A 26,309-nucleotide genomic window follows, 5' to 3' on the forward strand; every position below is an offset into this window, starting at 1 on the left:
ACTGCTCAAATCTTGATTTTTTTCCGTCTTCGCAAATCACTACATGGGAACAACAACTGAGCCACTTCACCGCCACAGCTCTCTTCCAAGAGCACTGATGTGGCACATATTTACAGGCAACAGTCCAATTAATATCACGTGAACAACTCATTGTGCTAGTGCTGACCTCTCGTGGTGATTCTGAGAACTTTTCAAACCACCCTTGTATTTACAGGATCTGAAGCCTGAGGCCCTAACTCAGTCTCAGCATCCAATTGTATGGGTCTTAGCATCCAGTTGTATGGATTAAAAAAAATGATCCAGGTAGTAATCATCATCATCGTCTCATCATCAACTGCATATGAATACGATCTTGGTACATGCGAATATATTGTACAGTATGTCTGATCCTCATTACATGCCGTAGTCTTATGAGTGTAGGATGAATGTATTTCTTGAGTTTGTAAAAAAAAATTTCAACGCAGTCTGTTGGCAGTCTACTCGTCAGCAGATAGACACTTAATTGGTTGGAACAGAGTTCCTCAGGTAATTCTAGAGCAGTTGTAGTTGACATCTGAAATCTGGTCTGTAGTGCCCTCCACTAATTTCTCTGACTGATACTGAATGTTGCAAACCATTTCAGCATTTGTCTCAAATGCATACCTTATCTGCATTATTTCTGCGAAGAGAGACTACTTTATTCATGCTGACCATTCTCACATGCCAAACACTAACATTATTTATAAACCAGCATTTTGTTACAATCTATTTTGAAGCAAACACCGTTAATGCAGAAAACTGTAAAGTCAAAGCCACAGTATGACTCTTGAAAGTTCCTTCATGTTTTCAAATGCCCTTTGCTTAGTGCTGATAGGTAGTAGTAGTAATAGTAGTAGTAGTAGTAGTAGTTTTATTTATCCGTAGATCACTTTTATAGGGATATTGGACATCTTATGGTATTACAATTTAAGAAAAACAAAAATAACATATAATTCACATATACAGGCATTTCCATACTTACAGGTGTAGTTTGACAAGTATGGGAAAGATAGTCAGCTGTAGCTTTATAGTAAGAACGATACTGGCAGGTGCATGAAGTAATTTAAGGAGACAACAGAAAATCTGAAAAAGGATGACTGGACGAAGATTGGAGCTTCCAGCCTCCCAAATAGAAGGCTAATTTGTTTAAAACAATGTTCCCTCCTTTGGTTTATCCCTAGTGTACAATACTGTTTTGTGAATAAGTTATTTAATAATGTAAAAGGGCTTGTGCTACACTGTTCATTCATTTCTCAGTCCCAGTCACTGATCATCCTACACCTAATATAGACACATCGTTTCTTAATGTAACATCACACGCACTATCAGCTGACATCAGGACCATGGCGACAATGTTTGGTTTCCCATTTGTATGCTGCAACTTACAGTTGCTAGCTTTGAGCACTATGGGACTTAACATCTGATGTCATCAGTCTTACCAGTTGCTAGCCTGAAAGACTGTATCAGCACCCCTCTATGATGAGTGAGACGTTGAGCTCAGAGACAGGATAAGATGTTAGTGTTATATAATATATATATAAGTAAGGTTTTTTTCAAAAAAAAAAAAAAGAAAAAAAAGAAAAAAGAAAGAAAATAAAGAAGGAAAAAACATAGTGTGAAAATGTTACATGTTATGAAAGATGTTTTATTGTTATTATTTATTTGTTTGTGTTATATTTTTTACCAAATTCCTACTCTTTATTATCTAAGTAATCCTCCATTATGTAGATTATATTGCTTGACAGATACTTTTTAACTGCTGTCTTAAATATGTTTATTTTAGTAATTATTCAGTATTATTACTGCTGTTTTTAGTTTTATGTTTATTCCTTCTTGGTAAATGGAAGTTGTTCCATGGTTGTGGACAGAGCTGTTTTTGCAGTAACTATCAATATTATTTTTGATGTGCACATCTGATTAGTAAATGTTCTCACATGGTATGATTAAAATCCTCAATGTTGTGAACAGATCTTTACAATGTGGTGACTACTATTTTTGGTTATTATTCTCATGGTCCTTTTCTGTGGTTTGAAAACTTTGTCCATATTTTGTACATTTGTTCTCTAGAAAAGAATTGCATAGCTAAGAACTGAGTGTGCATATGAATATTTTGTTACCAAAAGGTCACTGACAAGCTAGGAACCAGCACAGGTCCACCTCTCCCTTGCCTCATTGACACACTGTTACTACGGAAAGTATTTTCTTTCAATGTGATAGCAAGCTGCATCTCTGGGGAACTACTGAATTTTTCATTTACAAAACCTACATATCTCTTCAGACCGTTGTCATTGCCATTTCATCTAATGAAAGTACACACAGTCTTCGTTGCACATATCCAGAATGAAGTTTCACTCCTAACTACTGATAAGGATTCAATGTTGCTGCTCAGGGCTCTTGCAGGTGCCAGTACGTAATTTTTACTTCTCAAAAATTCACAACCCTTTGTTCCAACAACATATTTCACTTTTAGGGCAAATCTTATTGTTTCATTTGACCATATGTGGGAATTTGATGTAGATACTCTTTCTAAATATGTTATCTGGTCTGGAGGAAGAAACACTTTGTCACAGATTAGTTCAGTAGATGAAGAAGAGTTTCACAGGTGCTCATCAAACACAAGTGGCAGATGCTACAAGAGAGACATTGTGCACAACGGAGAGTTTCATTCGTAAAATTCTGAAATTCTTAAAGTATACATTCCAAGAATTCAGATAACATGTTGTTGTTGTTATGGTCTTCAGTCCTAAGACTGGTTTGATGCAGCTCTCCATGCTACTCTATCCTGTGCAAGCTTCATCTCCCAGTGACTACTGCAACCTACATCCTTCTGAATCTGCTTAGTGTATTCATCTCTTGGTCTCCCTCTACGATTTTTACCTTCCACGCTGCCCTCCAATACTAAATTGGTGATCCCTTGATGCCTCAGAACATGTCCTACCAACCGATCCCGTCTTCTAGTCAAGTTGTGCCAAAAATTTCTCCTCTCTCCAGTTCTATTCCATACCTCCTCATTAGTTATGTGATCTACCCATCTAATCTTCAGCATTCTTCTGTAGCACCACATTTCGAAAGCTTCTATTCTCTTCTTGTCTAAACTATTTATTGTCCACGTTTCACTTCCATACATGGCTACACTCCATACAGATACTTTCAGAAACGACTTCCTGACACTTAAATCTATACTTGGCGTTAACAAATTTCTCTTCTTCAGAAACGCTTTCCTTGCCATAGCCTGTCTACATTTTATATCCTCTCTACTTCGACCATCATCAGTTATTTTGCTCCCCAAATAGCAAAACTCCTTTACTATTTTAAGTGTCTCATTTCCTAATCTAATTCTCTCAGCGTCAGCTGATTTAATTCGACTACATTCCATTATCCTCATTTTGCTTTTGTTGATGTTCATCTTATATCCTTCTTTCAAGACACTGTCCATTCCGTTCAACTGCTCTTCCAAGTCCTTTGCTGTCTCTGACAGAATTACAATGTCATCGGCAAATCTCAAAGTTTTTATTTTTTCTTCATGGATTTTAATACCTACTCCAAATTTTTCTTTTGTTTCCTTCATTGCTTGCTCAATATACAGATTGAATAACATCAGGGAGAGGCTACAACCCTGTCTCACTCCCTTCCCAACCACTGCTTCCCTTTCGTGTCCCTCGACTCTTATAACTGCCATCTGGTTTCTGTACAAATTGTAAATAGCCTTTCGCTCCCTGTATTTTACCCCTGCCACCTTCAGAATTTGATAGAGAGTATGCCAGTCAACGTTGTCCAAAGCTTTCTCTAAGTCTACAAATGCTAGAAACGTAGGTTTGCCTTTCCTTAATCTAGCTTCTAAGATAAGTCGTAGGGTCAGTATTGCCTCACGTGTTCCAACATTTCTACGGAATCCAAACTGATCTTCCCCAAGGTCGGCTTCTACCAGTTTTTCCATTCGTCTGTAAATAATTCGCGTTAGTATTTTGCAGCTGTGACTTATTAAACTGATAGTTCGGTAATTTTCACATCCGTCAACAACTGCTTTCTTTGAGATTGGAACCATTACATTCTTCCTGAAGTCTGAGGGTATTTCGCCCGTCTCATACATTTTGCTCACGAGATGGTAGAGTTTTGCCAGGACTGTCTCTCCCAAGGCTGTCAGTAGTTCTAATGGAATGATGTCTACTCCTGGGGCCTTGTTTCAACTCAAGTCTTTCAGTGCCCTGTCAAACTCTTCACGCAGTATCATATCTCCCATTTCATCTTCATCTACATCCTCTTCCATTTCCATAATATTGTCCTCGAATACATCGCCCTTGTATAGACCCTCTATATACTCCTTCCACCTTTCTGCCTTCCCTTCTTTGCTTATAACTGGGTTTCCATCCGAGCTCTTTATATTCATACAAGTGGTTCTCTTGCCTCCAAAGGTCTCTATAATCTTCCTGTAGGCAGCATCTATCTTACCCCTATCTCTACATCCTTACATTTGTCCTTTAGCCATCCCTGCTTAGCCATTTTGCACTTCCTGTCGATCTCATTTTTGAGACGTTTGTATTCCTCTTTGCCTGCTTCATTTACTGCATTTTTATATTTTCTCCTTTCATCAATTAAGTTCAATATTTCTTCTGTTACCCAAGGATTTCTAGTAGCCCTCGTCTTTTTACCTACTATATCCTCTGCTGCCTTCACTACTTCATCCCTCAAAGCTATCCATTCTTCTTCTACTGTATTTCTTTCCCCCATTCCTGTCAATTGTTCCCTTATGCTCTCCCTGAAACTCTGTACAACCTCTGCTTCTTTCAGTTTATCCAGGTCCCATCTCCTTAAATTGCCACCTTTTTGCAGTTTCTTCAGCTTTAATCTAAAGTTCATAACCAATAGATCGTGGTCAGAGTCCACATCTGCCCCTGGAAATGTCTTACAATTTAAAACCTGGTTCCTAAATCTCTGTCTTACCATTATATAATCTATCTGATACATTTTAGTATCTCCAGGGTTCTTCCATGACTATTAAATTTTCGTCTCCCTTCACTATCTGAATAATTTCTTTTATCTCATCATACATTTCTTCAATTTCTTCGTCATCTGCGGAGCTTGTTGGCATATAAACTTGTACTACTGTAGTAGGCGTGGGCTTCGTGTCTATCTTGGCCACAATAATGCGTTCACTATGCTGTTTGTAGTAGCTTACCCGCACTCCTATTTTTTTATTTATTATTAAACCTACTCCTGCATTACCCCTATTTGATTTTGTATTTATAACCCTGTATTCGCCTGACCAAAAGTCTTGTTCCTCCTGCCACCGAACTTCACTAATTCCCACTATATCTAAGATCCCTTAATCAGATAACATGTTCCTTACAAAATGACCGTAATTGAAAAATAAAAGAAATATAAGCTCATATGGAGGGTTACTGGTCGTCATTCTTCTCATGCACTTCTTGTGAGTGAAATAGGAAAAGAGGAAAATAATAACAGTACCAGAAGTAATATCCATCACTTATCATGAGATGACTTGCACAGTATGGATGTAGATTTAGTGCGTTACTGCCAGGCCATTTCTTCTGAACAGGAATGGTTTTTTAAGGCAGCAGACCACACACATAAAAGGCAGTTTTAATTGGCAAGCTTTTGGAGCCAATGGCTCCTTCTTCAGGCAGAAGGGTTGAAGGGGAAGGAAGACGGGTGAAGGAAAAGGACTGGAGAGGTCTAGGAGAAGGGGTAGATTTTGGGAAAGTCACCCAAACTGTGGGTCAGGGGATACTTACCGTATAGGATGAGAAGGAAAGACATTGTCTGAATCCCAACAATCAGTCTTTTTCTCTCATCCCATATGGTAAGTCTCTCCTGACCTGCGGTTCTGGATGACTTTCCTGAAATCTACCCCTTTTCCTAGACTTCTCCAGTCCTTTTCCTTCATCCTTCTTCCTTCCCCTTCAGCCCTTCTGTCTGAAGAAGGAGCCACTGGCTCCAAGAGCTTGTACCAGGTTAAAACTATGTGAAATAACGCCATTGAAGCTGCTATCCTCACAGATACAGCAGCAGGGCATATCTCTCTCATACACTGGATACCAAAGACCCTAACCAATTGAACCATTCAATTTAAGCAAAGCAAGGTTTCATTTGCAGTAAAAATGAAAAAAGGCTCAAGGTGAGACATTCAGGTGTATTGAAGTTGATTTACAGTCGGAGTGTTTTTACCAATATCAGTTGTACGTACCTTTTCACTAACTCTTACCACTCATACCCTAGAAGCTAAAGCTATACTCTTTATTCAAACAAGTGCCCCACAGGCAGTACCGCTCTCAGTCTCAGCTGGGAGCTGCAGTGGCGGGGCAGGGTGACGTCACACATCCTAGTGCTCTGCAGACACAATTAAATAGATGTGCCGCTGCCTGTTTAGTTCTCATGGATGTATAGGTGTGGAAGCAACAAAACTGTGTAGTCATGAAATCCCATGGCCTGCTTCACTAGAAGAAACATATCTTTTCAGTAACAGAAATAGATGCACACTGTGCCTGGCGTCACAAAATACTTGCTTCTGCAAAGAAATACAATTAACAACGTTATTACAGTCACCTTCACACAGTAGATTACGATAAAATAGAAGGGGGTGCTTGCAAGGAACTGGTTTCTAATTTAAAGGCCACCATACAGGAAGATGTAAGTTATAGAAATATGTGATTGAGGATTTCTTAGGATTATAAAAAAAAAACTACTTGTACTACTGTAATATGTGTATTCATTACAACTGAATGCTACTGAAGAAATCTAAATGAAGCTGTAATTTGTGCAAGTTACATAGTAGTTCACATCGAATCAATGATGGCCGTGGGAAAAACTTCATTCTGTGTCCACAGAAAGTGTGCTACAAATTGTTGGGTGTCAGCAAGGTTTTGTCTCTCTCTTAAAAAAAAAAAATAAACTGAAGAGTGACTTTGGAAAGGAGATCTATGATATACACTGTTTCATTCATCAGGAGGCACTGTGTGCTGAAACTGTGGAACTTCGTCATGTAATGGGCCCTGTCGAGAAGTACGGACATTTTGCTCAAAGGCACAGTGCCAACCCTCTTCAATTCAGAGGGATTCTTTGAGATATTGAAGCTGAGCATGGAGCTACACCTCACCACTGCACTGTTTGGTGAATCAGCAGAAGTAAATGTGTGTGTGTCTGGCTTCCGGCGGCTATCTGATTTGGTGAAGACTGCCAGTCTCGCTAGCCGGATGAAAGCAGAGCTCACCATCTGCAGCATCGTCGACAGGACTGACTGCGGACCTTTGGTACAGAGCCGAATGGAGGGTCTGAATCAGAGGCTGAGATGGTTCTGCGACCGTGTGGGCTGCAGATTCCTTGTTGTGCGCCATATGGTGGTGGGGTTTCGGGTTCCGCTGGATAGGTCAGGAGTCCACTACACACAGCAGGTGGTTACACGGGTAGCAGGGGTTATGTGGCGTGGACTGGGCAGTTTTTTAGGTTAGATGCCTTCGGGCAAGTACAGAAAGGGCACCAGTCTCAAAGGGTGCGGAGCAAAGTCAGCAAAGGGTGTGGAGCAAAGTCAGGACATGCGGGGACCAACCAGCAATCACTATTGTAATTGTAAACTGTCAAAGCTGCGTCGGTAAAGTACCAGAACTTCAAGCGCTGATAGAAAGCACCGAAGCTAAAATCGTTATAGGTACGGAAAGTTGGCTGAAGCCAGAGATAAATTCTGCCAAAATTTTTACAAAGGCACAGACAGTGTTTAGAAAGGATAGATTGCATGCAACCGGTGGTGGCGTGTTTGTCGTTGTTAGTAGTAGTTTATCCTGTAGTGAAGTAGAAGTGTATAGTTCCTGTGAATTATTTTGGGTGGAGGTTACACTCAACAACCGAGCTGGGTTAATAATTAGCTCCTTTTACCGATGTCCCGACTCAGCAGCATTAGTGGCAGAACAACTGAGAGAAATCCTGGAATACATTTCACATAAATTTTCTCAGCATGTTATAGTCTTATGTGGAGATTTCAATTTACCAGATATAGACTGGGACACTCAGATGTTTAGGATGGGTGATAGGGACAGAGCATCGAGGGACATTATACTGAGTGCACTATCCGAAAATTACCTCGAGCAATTAAACAGAGATCCGACTCGTGGAGATAACATTTTGGACCTACTGATAACAAACAGACTCGAACTTTTCGACTCTGTAAGCGCAGAACAGGGAATCAGTGATCATAAGGCCGTTGCAGCATCCCTGAATATGGAAGTAAATAGGAATATAAAAAAAGGGAGGAAGGTTTATCTGTTTAGAAAGAGTAATAGAAGGCAGATTTCAGACTACCTAACAGATCAAAACGAAAATTTCTGTTCCGACACTGACAATGTTGAGTGTTTATGGAAAAAGTTCAAGGCAATCGTAAAATGCGTTTTAGACAGGTACGTGCCGAGTAAAACTGTGAGGGATGGGAAAAACCCACCATGGTTCAACAACAAAGTTAGGAAACTACTGTGAAAGCAAAGAGAGCTTCACTGCAAGTTTCAATGCAGCCAAAACCTCTCAGACAAACAGAAGCTAAACGATGTCAAAGTTAGCGTAAGGAGGGCTATGCATGAAGCGTTCAGTGAATTCGAAAGTAAAATTCTATGTACCAACTTGACAGAAAATCCTAGGAAGTTCTGGTCTTACGTTAAATCAGTAAGTGGCTCGAAACAGCATATCCAGACACTCTGGGATGATGATGGCATTGAAACAGAGGATGACATGCATAAAGCTGAAATACTAAACACCTTTTTCCAAAGCTGTTTCACAGAGGAAGACCGCACTGCAGTTCTTTCTCTAAATCCTCCAACAAACGAAAAAATGGCTGACATCGAAATAAGTGTCCAAGGAATAGAAAAGCAACAGAGGAAAGTCCATTGGACCTGATGGGATACCAGTTCGATTCTACACAGAGTACACGAAAGAACTTGCCCCCATTATAACAGCTATGTACTGCAAGTATCTAGAGGAACAGAAGGTTCCAAATGATTGGAAAAGGGCACAGGTAGTCCCAGTCTTCAAGAAAGGTCATTGAGCAGATGCGCAAAACTATAGACCTATATCTTTGACATCGATCTGTTGTAGAATTTTAGAACATGTTTTTTGCTTGCGTATCGTCATTTCTGGAAACCCAGAATCTACTCTGTAGGAATCAACATGGATTCCGGAAACAGCGATCTTGTGAGACCCAACTCGCTTTATTTGTTCATGAGACCCAGAAAATATTAGATACAGGCTCCCAGGTAGATGCAATTTTCCTTGACTTCCGGAAGGCGTTCGATACAGTTCCGCACTGTTGCCTGATAAGCAAAGTAAGAGCCCACGGAATATCAGACCGGCTGTGTGGCTGAATTGAAGAGTTTTTAGCAAACAATGGAGAGACGTCTACAGACGTTAAAGTAGCCTCTGGTGTGCCACAGGGGAATGTTATGGGACCATTGCTTTTCACAATATATATAAATGACCTAGTAGATAGCGTCGGAAGTTCCATGCGGCTTTTCGCAGATGATGCTGTAGTATACAAGGAAGTTGCAGCATTAGAAAACGAAATGCAGGAAGATCTGCAGCAGATAGGCAATTGGTGCTGGGAGTGGCAACTGATCCTTAACATAGACAAATGTAATGTATTGTGAATACATAGAAAGAAGGATCCTTTATTGTATGATTATATGATAGCGGAACAAACGCTGGTAGCAGCTACTTCTGTAAAATATCTGGGAGTATGCGTGCGGAACGATTTGAAGTGGAATGATCATATAAAATTAATTGTTGGTAAGGGGGGTGCCAGGTTGAGGTTCATTGGGAGAGTCCTTAGAAAATGTAGTCCATCAACAAAGGAGGTGGCTTACAAAACACTCGTTCGACCTATACTCAAGTATTGCTCATCAGTGTGGGATCCGTACCAGGTCAGGTTGACAGAGGAGATAGAGAGCGGCGCGTTTCGTCACAGGGTTATTTGGTAAGCGTGATAGCGTTACGGAGACGTTTAGCAAACTCAAGCGGCAGACTATGCAAGAGAGGCGCTCTGCATCGCGGTGTAGCTTGCTGTCCAGGTTTCAAGAGGGTGCGTTTCTGGATGAGGTATCGAATATATTGCTTCCCCCTACTTATATCTCCCGAGGAGATCACGAATGTAAAATTAGAGAGATTCGAGCGCGCACGGAGGCTTTCCAGCAGTCGTTCTTCCCGCAAACCGTATGCGACTGGAACAGGAAAGGGAGGTAATGACAGTGGCACGTAAAGTGCCCTCCGCCACACACTGTTGGGTGGCTTGCGGAGTGTAGATGTAGATGTAGAACACAGTATCCAAAATAGTAAAAATGTTGTATATTCTGAAGCTGCGTAAGTGTATCGTGTACAAAAAGAAGAAGAAGAAGAATTCTTTTCCATTCAGTTTGTATTTGATTTATTATAATTTTGAGTTCCACACTGTCAAAGTGAACGAAATTACAAGAGGAGCTGAAATTTGTGTTCTGACACAAATCACAGGGATGCCTCAAACTAGGATGCATATCTAATTTCCCAGTTCCCGTACATATTTAGCAATTGCAGAGCATTGCCGGGTTTGCTAATCAATATATATGTAATTCTAGTACTTCGGAAATCATAATCATTCTTAGTCACAGTAGAGTGTTCTGATAAATAGAAGAGTCACACTGATTAAACGAGAGCTAATAGGTCTCAGATAATAAGCATTTAGCACAGTAGGCTGAGATGTTGTCATACAAAATTGGGTATTGTCTTAGAACTGTGGCATCGTTTCTTAGTTTTACAGCATTTATTCTGTACATAAATCATTGGCCTCCAGCAAACCATTACTAGTTACAGTATTAACACCAACTACAAGGTTGTCAGCATCCTTGGAGACGTTTGATGTTCCATAGTCGTAATGGATTCTCTGTACTTTTTATTGCATCTGACATTAATGTTTCTTCCCTTTGCATTTACGGATGGAGTGTGAGAAGAATTACCACTTCTACACCTTTGTGTAAGCCGGTGTTTGCTTAATTTTGTCTCTATGAAATAGAATATTAATAGTTTCTTGCAAAATGGACAGCATCTTTCTTCAATTGTGTAGCACTAAAATTTTTGTTTCACTCCTTGGCATTCAAATAAACCTTTGGCCATTTGCACCACCCTGTGGTATATCTTCAGTGTCTGCGATTAAACCAAAACTAATACACTTGAGTAGTATTGAAGTACAAGTTGTGTAAGTGTTTTGTATACATCTCTCTACAATTCCCAGTATTCTACAAATGAATTGTAACCTGCTGTTTGCTTTCCTTATACATGAACATATGTGATCCTTACACTGCTTATATATGTACACTGTTACTCCTAAATATTTGTATGAATCTAGTTGACTGACCGACTGACTCTAGTTGTGATTAACATTATTATGAAAAGGACAGATTGCTACTCACTGTAAAGACGACACATTGAATTACAGATAGGCTTGATGAAAGGACTGTTACACACAGAGATTTCAGGTAAAGCCTTCTTCAGAGAAGAAAGCAAGTGCAACCCACATACACATGACCACTATCTCTGGCCAGACTCCAACTGTCACGTTGAATGAAAGTGGCAATCTGAAGTCGGGCAGGGAAGGGGGAGAGATAACAGGGTACGGGTGGGGTGAAAGAAGAGTGGAGCATGCAGGAACCAGAAGGTAGCAAGACAAGGCTGACAGACACAGCATCTGGATGCTGTGATAGAGGGGAGGGGGGGGGGGGGGGGGAGCAGAAGAGGAAAGCAGGAGAGAAGAGGAAAAGATTGGTGGATGTGATGGCAGAGAGCAGAACAGTATGGATGAGGGGATGTCAATTAGGAGGAGGCAATACGATAAAGAGGGCAAAACTTTTGGGTGTAGAATGTAGGGACACTCGTAGGTTGAGACTGGCATAATTTTGGGAACAGAGAATGTTTTGTAAGGATTACTCTCATCTGCACTGTTCAGAAAAGCTGGTGATGAAGTGGAAGATTCAGATGGCCCAGATTGTGAAGTGGCCATTGAAATCAAGCCTGTTATGTTCAGCTGCATGTTGTGCTGCAGGGTTGTTGCTAATCTTAGCAGCAGCAGCATAGGTATTGAAAGATGGCAAAAGTCTTTGATTTTCATATCTGAAGGATTATTTGAAGACACAATTCTATACTGGTTCCAGTTTTGACTGAATGTGTACGAACATTGATTTTTGGGCCACTGATAGCCTTGACACATGACTACAGTTCCCCATGATTTTGAGACAGGCACCCTGATAAGATATTTTGGTATTGCAATTACTGTAGGCCTCAAGCACTGGCATTTCGTAGCTGAATATTTTTCAGTTATCATCTGCCTATCTGCATATTCTGCTTCTTTTATATGTTTGTACAGTATTTGCTGTTTTCTAAGATGCTTCAGTATATTTTTCCTGTAGTAAGGAGATCCTAACAACTTTGTAGAGCTTGGTCAGTGGTTTTGATCACTTCCTGAATCAAAGTAGCAAGCGAGGTGATGCACGGGTTAGCACATTGGACTTGCATTCAGGAGGATGGTGGTTCAAATCCACGTCCGACCATCCAGATTTAGGTTTTTCATGGTTCCCTAAATTGTGTAAGGCAAATGTCAGAAGAATGATTCATGGCTGATTTCATTCACCATCCTCAAACAATTCAAGCTTGTGCTCAGTCTCTAATAACCTCAATTTAAACTCTAATATTCCACCCTTTCTTTTTGAATTAAATGATTCTAGCTCCGACTGAAAAAAATTAGGTAACTTCCTCCTTAGCCACTTTTCTGGTCATGAAGATTTTCCTACTTGTTTTCCTAGCCTTTTTTACCTGATCTCAGGCTCTGTGTGAACATCCTTAAACAGGTAAGACCAGTTTATTTCCAACAAGCATAGTGTATTTCCATCATGGCTAGCTTGCCAGATCATTCTAGGTAATTTCCAGGTAAAAATGTTATAACCGTTTGCTGGTTTTCTCTTGTTCGCTGTTTATTATATTAAAGTTTGCTCAGTCAGTTGTGAAATAATTAAAATCTGCAGAAATTACAGCATGACTTGGAAACATATATACTAAGGAACAAAATTTTCTCTGAAGTTATCAATAGTTTCTGCAGCTGACGCTGGTGACCAATAGAAGGCTCCACCTATAATTATTTCTTGATTTAATTTGTGCGTAGATCATTTTGCATGCAGACTCAGTTTCCAACATATGTCATTTAAGACTATTGTGTACTGCCATCTTCAGTTCCTTGAAATATGTCTTGTTGGCAACCACTTAGATTTGCGGTAAAAATTTGCAGCTTTGCAGCTATAAATTTCTGCCTTTTATCAACTCTTGGTGCCGAGTATTATGTGTGTCCCAAACTTGGGCACTATTTATCATTAATAACTTGATATTTTCATCTATTTGTGGTATTTCACTAGCTTGATATGAGTATCTTGGAGCCATCTTCAGCAATGTTTATCCTTACTGGATGGAGAGTGCCCAATTCTAAAATAACTGTTCTATGTATTCCATTCAGAATCAGCTATTCTGGTAGCCACCTCTGTGTGTAATGTACTCCTGATCTATTTGGCAGGCACTCAACCTTGTGGCACAAGTCGGGAAATCACAGTCTAGTTTGCCACAGTGTCTTTTCTTGCCCTTTTCATACTTTTGAATTTTTGAAAATCCTGAAATACTGAGATTCAACATCGTTTTTAAATTTGTGTATCTGACACCATCACACCAGCTACTAATGTTAGCACTGTTGGTAAGTGATGTTCCTCATCTTTAACATGTTCCTCATTTTTAACAAACATTACAAGTAATATTTTCTTAAACAAGGTTCATAGTCATGTAGGGCATTTTGAAGAACATCATTTTCACCTTTATTTCACCACATAAGCTATTCTGACTGTATGTTCATTTTCAGATGGAGGATTTCATGCTGATACATATGTTAAAATAGTTAAACATCTTCTGGCATACATAAACATCTCACACCATAGTTAGTACAGTTCAAGCAGTGAAATACGACCACATTTCTGCACCAACTCCACACTCTGACCACACCAACTCAGTAAGTTGCCATTGTAATATGAATTTTTGTACAGTAATATACTGGTTTTCTGAAAATTAAGCAGAAATTTATTTGGATGCCATTGCTTGAACAGTGTGACTATACGATAGACATGAAGTCTTCAACTTGAAAATGACCAAATGGTGAAAGTTGCAGTCATGATACCTGAAATGAAGGTGACAGTCAAAAGGTAAAAATGTTGTTCTTCAAAACACCAGTGGTAACGTTGGCTAATTACTGTAAAAATCAGTAGAAACTGAAGTATCAGTTCAGCATCTTTTCTGATAGGACAGACTAACAATTGAAGTGAATGTCCAAGTTAGGTCATGGGATTAATGCATATAAACTTCAGCCTCACACATAAAAGCTTCAGCTTCACATTATATCAAGAACGTTTTTGTCTGACTTGTAATTTGTGTGTGTGTGCGGGGGGGAGGGGAGTCAAATTAAATATCAAGATTTCTTTATTCATGTTAGTAACTTGTCAGTGTAGTAATCATAGACTTTGTTCATATGGAATGGAAACATTGTGTCTATCATCTTGACTAGTACAGTGGTAAGAGTGAAGAGTTGTTTTGAGTGAATGAAAGATAATCAATTTCTTCAGATGTAGAGTTGCTGCAGGCAAATGATGATGGTGAATGTGCCCTGAATACTCTTGCGATAAAAAGCGTCAGTAAGTGGTCTCAAAGAATGTAGAGATCTGTTGAAGTTAATGTAAATAATTTGGAATAGGTATTTTTGTTTCAATTCTGGATGATAACAATCGTCGTTTAAAAGACAGTACTAACAGGAGAGTCACATCAACAAGCCAAAGAGAAACAGAAAAAATGAAATTGTGGAATGATAAATGAGGGATCCAGAGTCTAGACAATATTGAAGTGCTGAAATTATACAGGGTCTTCAAAAACAAGTGTCGAATACTTTGAGAGGTGGCAGTACTCATCAGGACAAGACAAACTAAGGACAAGAAAAATAAGTCCAATAAGCATGTGTCTGGAAATGCATATTTTCTGCAATAAACATGCCTTTTCCAGGTGTTCAGCATGGCACCCATTCACAACAATGCACCCCTCTGCCCTTCGGTGTCATGAACAATGCACCCTTTGAAGTATACTCGGTTGTTGTTGTACCTGCTGGGATGCATTGAAAACATGAACTTGTAGTGTCTGTGCACCTTTGATTGGTGTGGTGTGGACCAATTCCTTCAAGTGTCCCTAGGGGATTGATGTCTTGAGAACGAACAGGCCAAGGTGTGGATGGTAATTGTCAAAAAAGAAATAATTTTGTATTTGGTGATTTAACTTGTAATATTGATATAGCATTTGCAATCTGTTAGTACAATACATCATGGGTGCTTCTGATCTTGGAGTGCAGCTCTATAAAATCATGAAATTGTCAATGTTATAGGTGCTCATTGGGATATGGTCATACCTCTGAGCTAATCAAAGCAAGGCTCTTTAAGGATAAAATAAGTACTGATAATCAGGAATCAAGGAATGGAGTCCAAAAATAAATACATCTGTTAGTCAGTCTCTTATTCAACATAAACATACAAGTAGAGACCCTAACACAATACATAAGGCTTCACATGAGAGAATAATAGAAAAATGTAACAGTGCCAATAGATAAAACCATGTGAATGAGAAGCTTGTGGCCACTGTTGATGGACAAAACCTACGTGATCTATTGCCATTGTGAGTCATTTTATATTGTCTTAAATTGTGTGGAAGCATGTGCATAAAGGCTACATGTAATTATAAATAGCAGTCAAAGAAGAAATCAGGTGCCAAGTCAGCTCATTAGCAGGTTTGGTAGGTAGGAATTGTACGTGTGTGTGTGTGTAGAAAGTTAAATATAACAACTGAGCAAATGTTGCATTCATAATGACGGATATATTCAAGCTCTTTTAGCATGAAAAATGCTATACCGAAAGTAATGAGTAACAATTTTCAAGATGTTTCATATGAATGTTTTTAGACAAACTAAGTACATCCTCTTAATATACTTTCTGCCACTATTCAACATAGTCTCCATTTCTTTCTACACATTATTCCCATAGTTCTGAAAGTTTGAAAATACCCTTATGACAGAATTCCATTCTAGGTTCCCAAACACAATGAGACACTGCTTGCCCAAAATCCTCCATCATCTCTTAGCTTTGGTCTCACATCTGTTCATTATACCTCTATACCTCCTCCAAAGTGACACGAGCTGTGTGATGATGCGCATTATCCTGTTGCAGATGATCTTCTTCCCCGGTCATTTATCATGTAATGCCCAACAGAACTAAAAAGTGTCTGAATATAGTAGGCAATCTGTATGGTTTACCCAGGTTCAAGAAAATCAATCGGAATTTTTCCTCTTTGCCATCCATGGGGGCAGTTCGAGGGAAACCAGTACGGGGCTTATCATGGGTACTCGTGTTTCCTATTTGAAATGTTTCAACCATCTCTGCTGGTGCCCTTTTAGACTTCTTCATATGCACATTAAAGTCTGAGGTGAATTCCAGCAGTGCATTTTCCCCAGTTGGCAAGGAATTCAATAACAGCACACTGTAGAAACGAAACATTAATGTCAGCTATTTTGGAAATACTGCCCAGGGCCATGTGATAGATGATAATGAAGCCACAATATGGAAAGAGTAAACACACTGGAAAATGACCCAAGCCTTAGCCAGTGCCACAATTTCATCAGTGTAAGAAACGTTATTGTAGCCATGTCTGCTTGGCGTACTGAATGACATATCTCTGAACCTCAACACCAGTTATGAATTTAGCGGGTGATCAAAAAGTCAGTATAAATTTGAAAACTTAATAAACCATGGATAAAGTAGATAGAGAGGTAAAAATTAACACACACATTCTTGGAATGACATGGGGTTTTATTAGGGGGGGGGGGGGGGGGGGAGAAGAAAAGCTCACAAAATTTCCGACAGATGGCGCTGGACAGCAAAACGTCAGTGACTGCACATGACAATCGTGTATAAAAGGAGCTGTAATGAGAGAGAGAATCAGATGCGCCAGCAGTCGCGGCGTGTTGACATTACCAGAAAAGGCGCTTTTAGTGAAGCTGAATTATCAGAGTGGGGAATGTGCTAGTTCAGCGTTACAATCCTATCGCCATAGGAAGGGGAATTCGAACGGGTAAAGGTCCGTTGACAAATGCAGCTGTGGCGAGAATGATTTCGAAGTTTAAAGCCACGGGTTGTTTAGACGATAGACCCCGTAGTGGCCGACTGAGCACAAGGTGTAATGCTGCTGAGACAGTTCAGGAAGAAATGGAGACTGTAGCGGGTTCGTCTATGCACGGGGAAGTCAGCGCTCGTGCAGTCGCACCAGCCTTCCATACACTACTGTTTGGTTGGCACTTAGGCATACCCTCCGATGCTATCCGTACAAAATCCATCGGCGTCATGAACTGTTACCTGGAGATTTAGTGAAGCGGAGGGCATTTGCGGTGTGGGCATTTCAAAAGATTGCGGAAGATGATTGGTTGAGTAACGTGTTGTGGACTGACGAAGCTCATTTCACGCTCCGAGGGTCTGTCAACGCCCACAGCTGCAGAATTTGGGCAACCAAATATCCTAGAACTGTCGTGGAAACTCCATTGCACAACGAGAAAGCCACGGTATGGGTTGGATTTACCACATCTACCTGGGCCTTTTTTCTTCGAGGAAATACGTGATTATGGTTTTGTAACTGCTACCGTGACGGGTGAGAGGTACCTCGATGTGTTACAGAATCGCATCATCCCCAGCCTGGCTGATAAACACCTGCTGGAACGTACGATGTTTGTGCAGGATGGTGCTCCACCCCATATTGCTAGACGCGTGAAAGATCTCTTGCGCACGTGGGTTGGCGATGATTGTGTGCTCAGCCGCCACTTTCGTCATGCTTGGCCTTCCAGGTCCCCAGACCTCAGTCCGTGTGATTATTGGCTTTGGGGTTACCTGAAGTCGCAAGTGTATCGTGATCAACCGACATCTCTAGGGATGCTGAAAGACAACATCCGACGCCAATGCCTCACCATAACTCTGGACTGCTTTACAGTGCTGTTCACAACATTATTCCTCGACTGCAGCTATTGTTGAGGAAATGATGGTGGACATATTGACCATTTCCTGTAAAGAACATCTTTGCTTTGTCTTACTTTTTTATGCTAATTATTGCTATTCTGATCAGATGAAGTGTCATCTGTTGGACATTTTTTGAGCTTTTGTATTTTTTTGGTTCTAATAAAACCCCATGTCATTCCAAGCATGTGTGTCAATTTGTACCTCTCTATCTACATTATTCCATGAATTATTCAGTTTTCAAATTTATACTGGCTTTTTGATCACCCAGTACATATGGAATAGTCAATCACCGGTTGTAGTTCACCGGTTGTAGTTCACCGGTTGTAGTTCACCGGTTGTAGTTCACCGGTTGTAGTTCACCGGTTGTAGTTCACCGGTTGTAGTTCACCGGTTGTAGTTCACCAGTTGTAGTTCTGTAAAGTATCTGCATAGGTGGTTCCAAAATGTCAAACAACTGAGCCACAATTGTCAAATTTTCTCTCTTGATTCTTCATACTTTTGTACTGGTTTAGGATGCAACCTGCTTGACTGATGCCAATAAGAGGCTGGACCTAACATCTAGCATTTTTCAGGTTTTTCGCAAACTGAAGGATAATTTGAAAATTTGTCGTTGCAATGCAAGGAGGTATGATTCATGCTAAACACTTGGGCACTCATCAGCTAAAAAAGTCATAGAAAAGGTTTAACAACAACTGTGAGTTGGTGGAGGGATAGTTTCCCAAACTGTGGTGATGATCATCTTGAAAAATAAAGTTCTCTTCTTATAAGTAAAATATTTCTTATCCCATTAATTTCCGGAATGCAGCACAATGACGTCGACTTCTTGCTACAATATTGCAGCTTACAACCATTCAGCATTGTCAATTTGCTCAAAATATTTGCTGATGAATAAAAAATAGGTTGAGGAAAGACCATGATGAAACAGTGCTGTTATATTGACTTTGAACTGATGAGTGGCAACAAATCGATGAATCATACCCTAGTGAAGAGTGAGACGACATCAAAGCTTATTAGTAAGTCCAACTTACTGAGTCAAAGCAACTTTAGTTCATTAATAAAGTCAACGGAGCTTCAAATATGATGCTAACACTTCACCACAAAAGGTCTCAATAAAGACACAGGATGTCCAAGTTGTACATCGCAATACCACACAATAGGACATAATGGAAGACCTTCTTTGTGTATCTTTGGAAGACCATGTAACTTCAGTTGAACAGAGCTGTGAGGTCTTAATCTCAGCTTCTTGCAGAATGGAAGAAGAATTCAGCAATGCTGATGTTTTTCTTCTACTCTATCTGTGGTGTCTTTATAAATCTCTGGAACATTGATTCGCCCATCAAGCTGTAAATCTTCTGGTCTTATTCCTCATGTGAAAACAGCACAACAGTGTTTCCACTTATCCACAATGTGAGGAACTTCTCATAGCAAAGTTACTGATGCGAACTAGCAGTCTCCACTGCAAAACACTCACCTGAAGGTGGCTGAATGGTTGTCAGCTGAAACATTGTGGCTTGAAGTTGATGTCATCTAGCTGCAATCCCAAAACTTCTTGGAATACTCTTTACCCTGGGAAAATTTCAAGAATCACAAAATATTTCTGTTTACAACTGGCCCTAGTAAATAACATGCTGAAAATGTCACTCTGTGTAATAATATACACTGATAAGCCAGAACATTATGACCCATGCCCACTGTAACATTGGATGCTGCTTGGTGACGTTGCAGGCAGTTTAGGTGATAACAAAAGTATGTAAGCGGAGCAGACACAGATGGGGGTCACCATAGCAAAAATATGGGCTGCAAATGGGAAAGTACACTGAGATAAATGACTCTGACAAATGTCAGATAATTATTACGCAGAGCCTGTGAACGATATCTCAAAAACAGTGGAGCTGGTCAAATGTTCACGTGCAGCTGTCATGAGCATCTGTAGAAAGAGGTAGGACATTGAAACTACCACTAGTTGATAAATGGTTTGACATCCATGACTCTTCACAAAACATGGGGTTTGCAGGCTTATCTGCTCTGTAAAGTAGGGTAGAGGGTGATCTGTGCCATCTCTGCGGAAAGGGCAAAATGCTGGTGCACGCGGGAGTGTTTCAGACCACATCGTTCATCATACATTAGTGAAAATAGAGCTCCACAGCAGAATGCCCCAATGTGTTCACATGTTGACACAACAACATTGTCAATTACAATTGCAGTGGGCATGGGACCATTGGAATTCAACTGTTGATCAATGGAAACATGTTGACTCATTGAGTAAAACACATTTTCACTACACTAGGTTGCTGATCGTCGCCACAGTTGCTGTCATGGAGGTGAATGGAGTCTCAAAATGTGCAGTGCGCCACAGACACAGGGTGGTGGGAGCAGTATTGTACTATAGGAGACATTTTCCTGCACTTGCATGGGATCTGTGGTAGTAATCAAAGACACACTGACAGCTGCAAACTACCTGCATCTCTTCATGCTTGATGCCTTTCTTGATGACGATGTCATCTTTCATCAGTATAATTGTCTGTCTCTCAGAGCCAGAATTGTGTTACAGTGGTTTGAGGAGTATTATAGTGAACTCATGTTGATGTCTTGGTGACGTAATTCGTCTGATGTAAATCCTATGGAACCTATCTGAGTCGCTATTGGGCCATCACTGTGTACGCAAATCAGCGGGCCATTGTTTACATGAATTACATGACTTGGGCATAGGCATCTAATGCCACAAACCTACCAACAAACTGTCAGATCCCTGATATGCAGTATCAGTGATGTTTGTTCCAAAGACAGACAGACAAACAAGCTATTAAGCAGGTGGTCATAATGTTTTGGCTTTTCAGTGTATATATGCCACAGCATCATGAAAGAAACAAAGAAGTTCAACAATGAAAATAATTTCTTTGTGCTTTTTTTCTTCTAGGCACGCTCCGATTCAGCACTCAGTTCACGTGATTCTTCTGTCAGTAGTCTGAAAAACTGTTGGGATATTCTGAAGTGCGAGAATAAGACATTTTTGACATTAGTTACATCTGCTTTTCCATGTTCAAAGGTAAAATGTAAAAGTTTTCTATTTCTTGTATTTTTCTACTAACTTGATTTTAAACATGCTTGGCAATTTAACTTTTTGTTTCTCTAGGATCAAGATGCGTTATTGAATGAACTCAGGCATAGTGGTTTCTTTGATGTATTTGAATGTTCTGGAGGACAGTGGGGTTGTTTTCTATGCAACCATCCAGAGAGAGCAGTGGGTTTCCTTCAAGACAGCCAGCCAGTTATTGAAGGACAGTTAAAAGAAAAGAAAGGTCGCTGGAAAATTTTCAGAAGGTGGAGGACGCGATATTTCACACTTTCTGGAGCACATCTTTCCTACAAAGGCTCGGTATGCAGTTATATTTAAATGACTTACTTGCTTATGATATTAGACTTAACCTTCTCTCTTCTTGAAGTGGATATTGCTGTGAGGTACATGATTATTGTGATAACAAATAACAAATTAAACACAGTTTGCTGTTTCAGTCATTGTACATTTATCAAATAACACATTGCATTTTCTGTGTCCTAATTACTCTGAAAACTTAAAAACAAGTTGATTTTTTGTGTAGGAATTCAAAACTTTCACTATTGGTGCTAAAAACAGTGAGATGTTAAAGCTGCAAATTTTTACAGGTACTCAGCACAGTCAAAATTTTTTCGTTGTAGAGAATGTGATATCTGTCATGTCAGCCACCTTGCAATTAATTAAACTGTGACTGTATGTTAGCATAAGCATCATTTTATAGGACTATTTGTAGATTCTTATGAACAATGCACAAGTATAAATTGTTTTGGACTGTATATTATAATAACGTTAATCCATGGATGAAAAATATAAACAAAAGTGAGTATAGACAACACCTCAGCTGCAACTGATGCCACTCTGTCAGACATTATTGTACAGAGAATATCACTGATTTTCAAGCCATCATTCTTTTTTTAGTTCAAGTGCTCTCGTACAGACACCCAAAAGCACCCAGCCACAGCCACAGTGACACACAGTAGCTTAAAGACAGGATTTCTTCTCCACTGACTGTCATGTATTTATGTATGTGCCTCATAGGAATAAGCAACATATAAGGTAATGTCCAAAAATTAATCATAATTGCAGGAGAGGGAAAGAAAAGAGAAAAGACCAGGATTTACTTTAACTGGCTGTGCCAAGACACACACACACACACACACACACACACACACACACACACACACACACCAGCCCCCACCCCTGTCCCAAAAAAATTGTGCTGTCTATATAGGAAAGTATGCCTTGCTGCGACAAGTATATTGGGTTAAAATGCCATTTGAACATTATCTCACAGTGTAGAATCAGTGAACATCTTGAAGCAAGTCTGACTCAGTATTGTAGAGTTTCCCACACATTGTTATTTCAAGTCATGGGCATCAGTTTCAAGGCACAGAAAGCATTTGCTGTAGGCTAGCATAAGGTCAATCAAAAGTACTTCTCCACATTAGGATCAATATCTGACCTTAGCTGCATAGTGGGTTGTAATGCTGATTCCAAGAAAATTGTATTTAGTTTGCTGCTACCTCAGAAATTTCAGTTTCCCTGTCAGAGTATGTATCACGTGCTCAGAGCAATTGATTTGTACACCAGACATCAAGCGGTGTGACTATTGTCCACAGTATTGTAGAGGTGGGCCCCTTTGTTGTGATCAGTATCCTTGAGATTGGATCCAGAATGAAGGAATGTATTCCTCACAGATGAGTCTCACTTCAGTTCTAGTGTACAGCATAATTCTTTCTTTTTTTCCAAGTTTATCTAGGTGGAAAATAGGCTGGTGCAGAAGTTGGCAGCATTTTTGTTTTGCATGTTGGTGTTTGGGTGGCCATGGGTTTATTTATTGCATGTCATTTTTTGTTTGTGGTTCACTGTGCTATTTGAGTTTATGTATTATTTGGAGAGAGTGAGTAGAGCTGTGGACACCAGAAAGTGGAGTGCCTAGTGGAGAAATCAAAACATTTCTGATATATTTTTCTGTTTGAGTTCAGTACAGGGTTGACAGCAGTGGAGGCAGCCAGAAATATTTGCGTTGTGTATGGGGATGATGCCATTGGACAGAGCATGGCGAGGAAATGGGTTTTTCATTTTAAGGAGGATTGTTCTGACATTAGTGACTCTCCATGTTCAGGATGACCTTCGGGGTTTGATGAAGATGATTTACATGCATTAATCTACAATGATCCAAATCAGTGAACTCTTGAAATGACATATGTGATAAATTGTGACCATCACAATCACATCCAGCATAGACACAAAGTGAAGACATTTATGATTTTTAAATTAAGGGAAAGCTCTTCAAAATGTTGAGTGGAGTACACTCTTTGAAATTCTTAAAGGAAAAATAAATTGCAGAAAGCAGTTACAAGAGTCAAAGGACATGAAAGCAGTAGTTGAGAAGGGATAGAGAATGTTTATAGCCTGACCCTGACGTCATTCAGTCTGTAAATTGAGCAAGCAGTAAAGGAAACCAAAGATAAATTAGGAAAGATACATAAAGTTCTGGATTAGAAATAAAAACTTAGTGATTTGCCAATGACATTCTAATTCTTTCTCAGACATCAAAGGACTTATAAAATCAGTTGAATGGAATGGATGGTTCCTGAAAAGACTTTAAAGTAGTAAATGAGATGCGCCATTTGGGCAGCAAAATATTTGAAGATGGCTAAAGTAGAGAGGATATAAAATACAGATTGCAGTAGCAAGAAATATTTTAATTTCTAATTTAAACTGTAGTGTTGCAAAGTTCCTTCTGAAAATATTTATCTCACACGTACAACCTAGGACAGAAGTGAAGTGTGGACAATAAACATTAGCATGAACAGGGAAAGTGAGATGGGAGGATTGTGTAACTAATGAAGAACTGATCCGAAATGGGGAGCAAGGAAATTTATGGTACAGCTTGAGTAAAGGAGGGGTTAGGTCGATAGAACATATCCTGAAGCATCAAGGAATTGTCAGTTTAGTGTGAAGAGCTGCATCAAACCAGTCTTCATATTGAAAACCAGAATGCAGCCATCTTACTCCCAAGTAGTGGGAACTCAAACTCTAATGCAGCAGACTTGAAGATAGAAGATTTCTTATCTTTGCATGTATTTGGTCTTCTAGAAAATACCATTCGGTCACTCACATGTGTGATCTTCTAGAAAATATTATCCATTTAATGTACCATTGCTTAACATCAGAGAGACAATTTCTCCATGATTGAAAGATGGTCTGCACATTGTCTCCACTGAGGACTCTTACTAATACAATAGTAACAAGAACAGAACACAATCTTATTTTAAATATACCAAAAGAACAGCGATTTTCTTTCATGTGTGTTTCGAGTTTTCTGTGGCTACCACTAAATACACTACCTGACAAAAAAAGTGAAACCCCCAAGAAGGGAGAAGAAAACTTCGCAGGTTTAGATGGTATGTGATGTTATTTCAGTGATGATAAAATCAAGTCAAATTGGCAAAAAACTTTGCAGTATTGGCCACTTATTAGTATGAAGTTGCGCCCCCACTGGCCTGGATGTATGCACTCATTTGGTTGGGAACATTGTCATAAAGCCATTCTAAACTTTCCTGAGCCAAGCTGCCCCACAACTGTTGTTACTGATACTTGATATCCAGGATATTGGCACTGGGACTGAGTTGACATCCAAGCTGGTCCCACACGTTTTATTGGGGACAGATTTGACGATCTTACATGTCACTGGAGTATGTCAACCACGCAGACAGTTCATTGAGACATGTGCCGTACGTTGGTGAGCATTGTCCTGTTGCATGAGATGTAATGCATGAAGATGCAGGATGTCTATGACATAACATTGTGCTGTCAGTCACCACCAGCTGTGACCTGAAATCATACCCTATGGCTCCCCACACCATGATACAAAAGTCATACCACCGTGTCTCTCCAAAATATTGAAAGAATGGAACCTCTCAGCAGGTCACTGCCATACTCTACATCCGGGTAGTGCAGAACCACACGATTCATTGCGCAACACAGTGCTACACTATTTGTCAACATTCCATGCTTCACATTCACAGCGCCACTCCGAATGCGGCCTACTGGTGGGACAGTAATTCTCTAGTCTGATTGCTGCTAGTCTCTGACCAGTGGTACAGTGTGGCACAGAATGCTGAAAGTAGTCCATTACTTGTTCTCAGATGGAAGCAAAAAGTGTTACAGTGTGCTTGGTGCAAAATACAGTGATCCTGCCTTGTGGCAGTTATACAATACTCTGTCAGAACATTGATGAGAACTATGCCTGCCCACATGTTCACGTGCAGTATTTCATCATGCTACTGTTACCACCAAATGCCCTGTAAACCTGGCAATTCCACCAGCTGGCCAAATATAGACCAGTAATGAGGCTCTTTCAAACTTTGTCAGGTGTCTCAAACAAATGCATGGTATCTCCATGTCCTTCACAGTGATTGCTCAACATCTGACTCTGTTCGCACCCCTTGGACACCCTACCAGGTCATGAAACAACACTAATGCACTCTGGTGGCCATTCTATCTGGCAAAGAGAATTACAACTCTAATCATTTACATACCCGCTGATTGTGTGTGGGTGTACAAAGTTACTTTGACATCCGACCATATTTTCTGGGTACTCCAGATAGTGTAATTTACTCTGTGACAATGATCAGCAGCCCTTCTGCAAGGCAGTGGAATTTTGTTATCTGCTCGTGACACAATTCTGGCGAACTGCAGCTAGTCGCAAATTGCCCCATGGTCATTCACAGGTATCTCAAAGCATAACACACAAAATCAGAAATACTATGCAGATAGCTTTAAAACATTTTTTGCTTCAGAAAGTGCTTGGTTTCTTGGAAGCCACATACTACTTGTGCTTTCAGCAATACTTCAAGCATAATCCCCAAACTGATTTCCTCAAAATTCTGTGTGTGGATAATCATGAAATAGTATTATGTCTCCTGTGGATAACCTTAATTGTTTACATTCCCTACATTATGGAAAGTAAATTTTATCAGCTTAACTTCCTGAAAGGGTTACATTGGACAACTGCATCTGTCTTTACATTATTATTCAGCTTCCTGTGATCCTGAATGCAAGTAAAAGTAGGAACAAATACTGGTCATAAT

At 39.9% G+C, this 26,309-nt stretch overlaps 1 protein-coding gene across 2 annotated transcripts in view; it reads left to right on the forward strand.

Annotated features, from left to right (window-relative positions):
* LOC124607464 (protein melted) overlaps window positions 1-26,309 on the forward strand; it is a 272,786-nt gene that overhangs the window by 202,451 nt on the left and 44,026 nt on the right. For both annotated transcript variants that reach the window (XM_047139803.1, XM_047139804.1), the window contains 2 exons: window positions 21,073-21,201; window positions 21,289-21,531. In XM_047139803.1, the coding sequence (XP_046995759.1) occupies window positions 21,073-21,201; window positions 21,289-21,531 (372 nt within the window). The remainder of the gene's footprint in view (window positions 1-21,072; window positions 21,202-21,288; window positions 21,532-26,309) is intronic.

This window comes from Schistocerca americana, chromosome 3, assembly GCF_021461395.2.
Source record: "Schistocerca americana isolate TAMUIC-IGC-003095 chromosome 3, iqSchAmer2.1, whole genome shotgun sequence".
Classification (NCBI taxonomy): Eukaryota; Metazoa; Arthropoda; class Insecta; order Orthoptera; family Acrididae; genus Schistocerca; species Schistocerca americana.